The 1731-nt window shown below is 32.9% G+C and overlaps 1 protein-coding gene across 2 annotated transcripts in view; it reads right to left on the reverse strand.

Moving 5' to 3' along the window:
* LOC119593727 overlaps window positions 1-1731 on the reverse strand; it is a 6365-nt gene that overhangs the window by 3238 nt on the left and 1396 nt on the right. The window contains exons 2-4 of one of the 2 annotated variants that reach the window (XM_037942700.1): window positions 1021-1196; window positions 181-502; window positions 1-28 (exon numbers count right to left, since the gene is read on the reverse strand). In XM_037942700.1, coding sequence (XP_037798628.1) covers window positions 17-28; window positions 181-502; window positions 1021-1196 — 510 coding nt within the window. In that variant the 3' untranslated portion in view covers window positions 1-16. The remainder of the gene's footprint in view (window positions 29-180; window positions 503-1020; window positions 1197-1731) is intronic. The other variant, XM_037942699.1, reaches the window with a different exon arrangement.

Here is a 1731-nt window from a genome sequence, read left to right on the forward strand (position 1 = left end):
CCAACAGGTTAAATCATTATTTCCATGTCTGTAAAATATAAGTATAATAGAAAGTTCATAACTATAAATTTATTCAATATATATTTCTTGGAAGAAATCAATCTGTTTCCAATATACGAAAACATACACAAGACTTAAAAATTAAAATTTCTAACAGTAGAAAACAAATTACAATATTACCTTGTCATTCTCATCCCCTGTATCTTTTCTAATCCTTTTAGAATTTTCATGGTCCTCATTATCTTTTCTTTTATTCTGCTCCGAGTCTCTTTCTCCTGACACTTTTCTCAACTTCTCTGGTCCTTGTTCACTATCTTCTGAACTTCTTCTCTTAACCACAATAAAGTCCATGTTAGATGCAGAAGTCTTGTTGGAACCACCTAACTTAATAGTCTTTCTTTCTGTGTTAATGCACGATGGAGGAGGTTTGAGGCGCTCGGCACTGGCATAGTCAGAGGCATTTGATGATGACAGTGATCTTTCTTTGGAATCCATAACCATCCTGTCAAAACAAATAATAGAAAATTTTATTCTAAATATTATTCTAGATATTAGATGGTCTAGTAAAACCAGTGTTGTATAATCCTTTTTCTTTAAATATTTTACTAATAGAGCATAGCCACTAACATACTAAACATTTAAGCAGTATAGGAAAATAAAATACTAAAACCACTGTCAATATATGAAATAACCATCTTGAAAACTTTGCACCCATGTTATTTTGGTAAAGATTTGCTGAATGACTGTTATTGATTAGACAATTAAATAATCCTATTATATTGGTAAAATTGTAAGGGAACACAATGCCTGGGAGTTTCTAGCAAATAATCAAACAAAAGCAATAATTTGCATAATAAAATGATAAATGACAAATTAATGTAATCTACAGATAAACAAGAAGAAAAAAGGATGAATAATCCACTTTATGTTCACTTGCTGAAAATAATGGAAATGTTCCGTATGTAAAGGAAGACAATAGATATTTTAGAGATGACTGAAGTTCAGGCTCCATAAACTTACTTTTTCCAATTTTCATCAACAGAGCCTTTTTCTCTTTTACTTCTCTGTGCCATCATTATCTTCCCCCTCCTGTTCTCTCGGTAATCCCGTCGATGTTTAGGGCAAACATGTTTGTGGAAGAGGCATATTATGTGACCTCTGTCTGTCCCTTGGAGTGAAGCTGCTTTCATTCCTCGCTGGAATCATAAATGAAAGAATAGTGAATGAATTTATTCATTTCATTTCTACTAAAGTCAATTATTCTTGCAAACTGTGGCAGACTTAAACTACATGGTGTATTGGTGGTGCCACAACTGGCTAAGCTGCGGTCATGCAAACTAATGACCTTTAGCTTTAAATCACTATCCCACACTTTTGAAGCTGGTGTACAATTCCATAAGACTCCCAATTCCAGCTAACACCAGGTAAATGTGTTTCATGAACATCATTCATAAGCATTACTTGGACCTAGGGGCATCATTGGCAGGGTGCCAATGGCTTTTAATGACATGCATGTTATTCAAAATATCCCTGTGGAGCACACCAATTCATAGCAACAAATAGCAGATTTTCTTTACCATTAATATATCAGAAAATGTCAGTAAATGTAATTGACACACCAACATATTCTATGACATTTTTCATCTATACTTCCATTGCAAATTATTAATAAAATCACTTCTTAATATCTTAAATAACATACCTTACAAAGGGCCACATTTTTTTTTTTTA

Source organism: Penaeus monodon, chromosome 32, assembly GCF_015228065.2.
Source record: "Penaeus monodon isolate SGIC_2016 chromosome 32, NSTDA_Pmon_1, whole genome shotgun sequence".
Lineage (NCBI taxonomy): Eukaryota > Metazoa > Arthropoda > Malacostraca > Decapoda > Penaeidae > Penaeus > Penaeus monodon.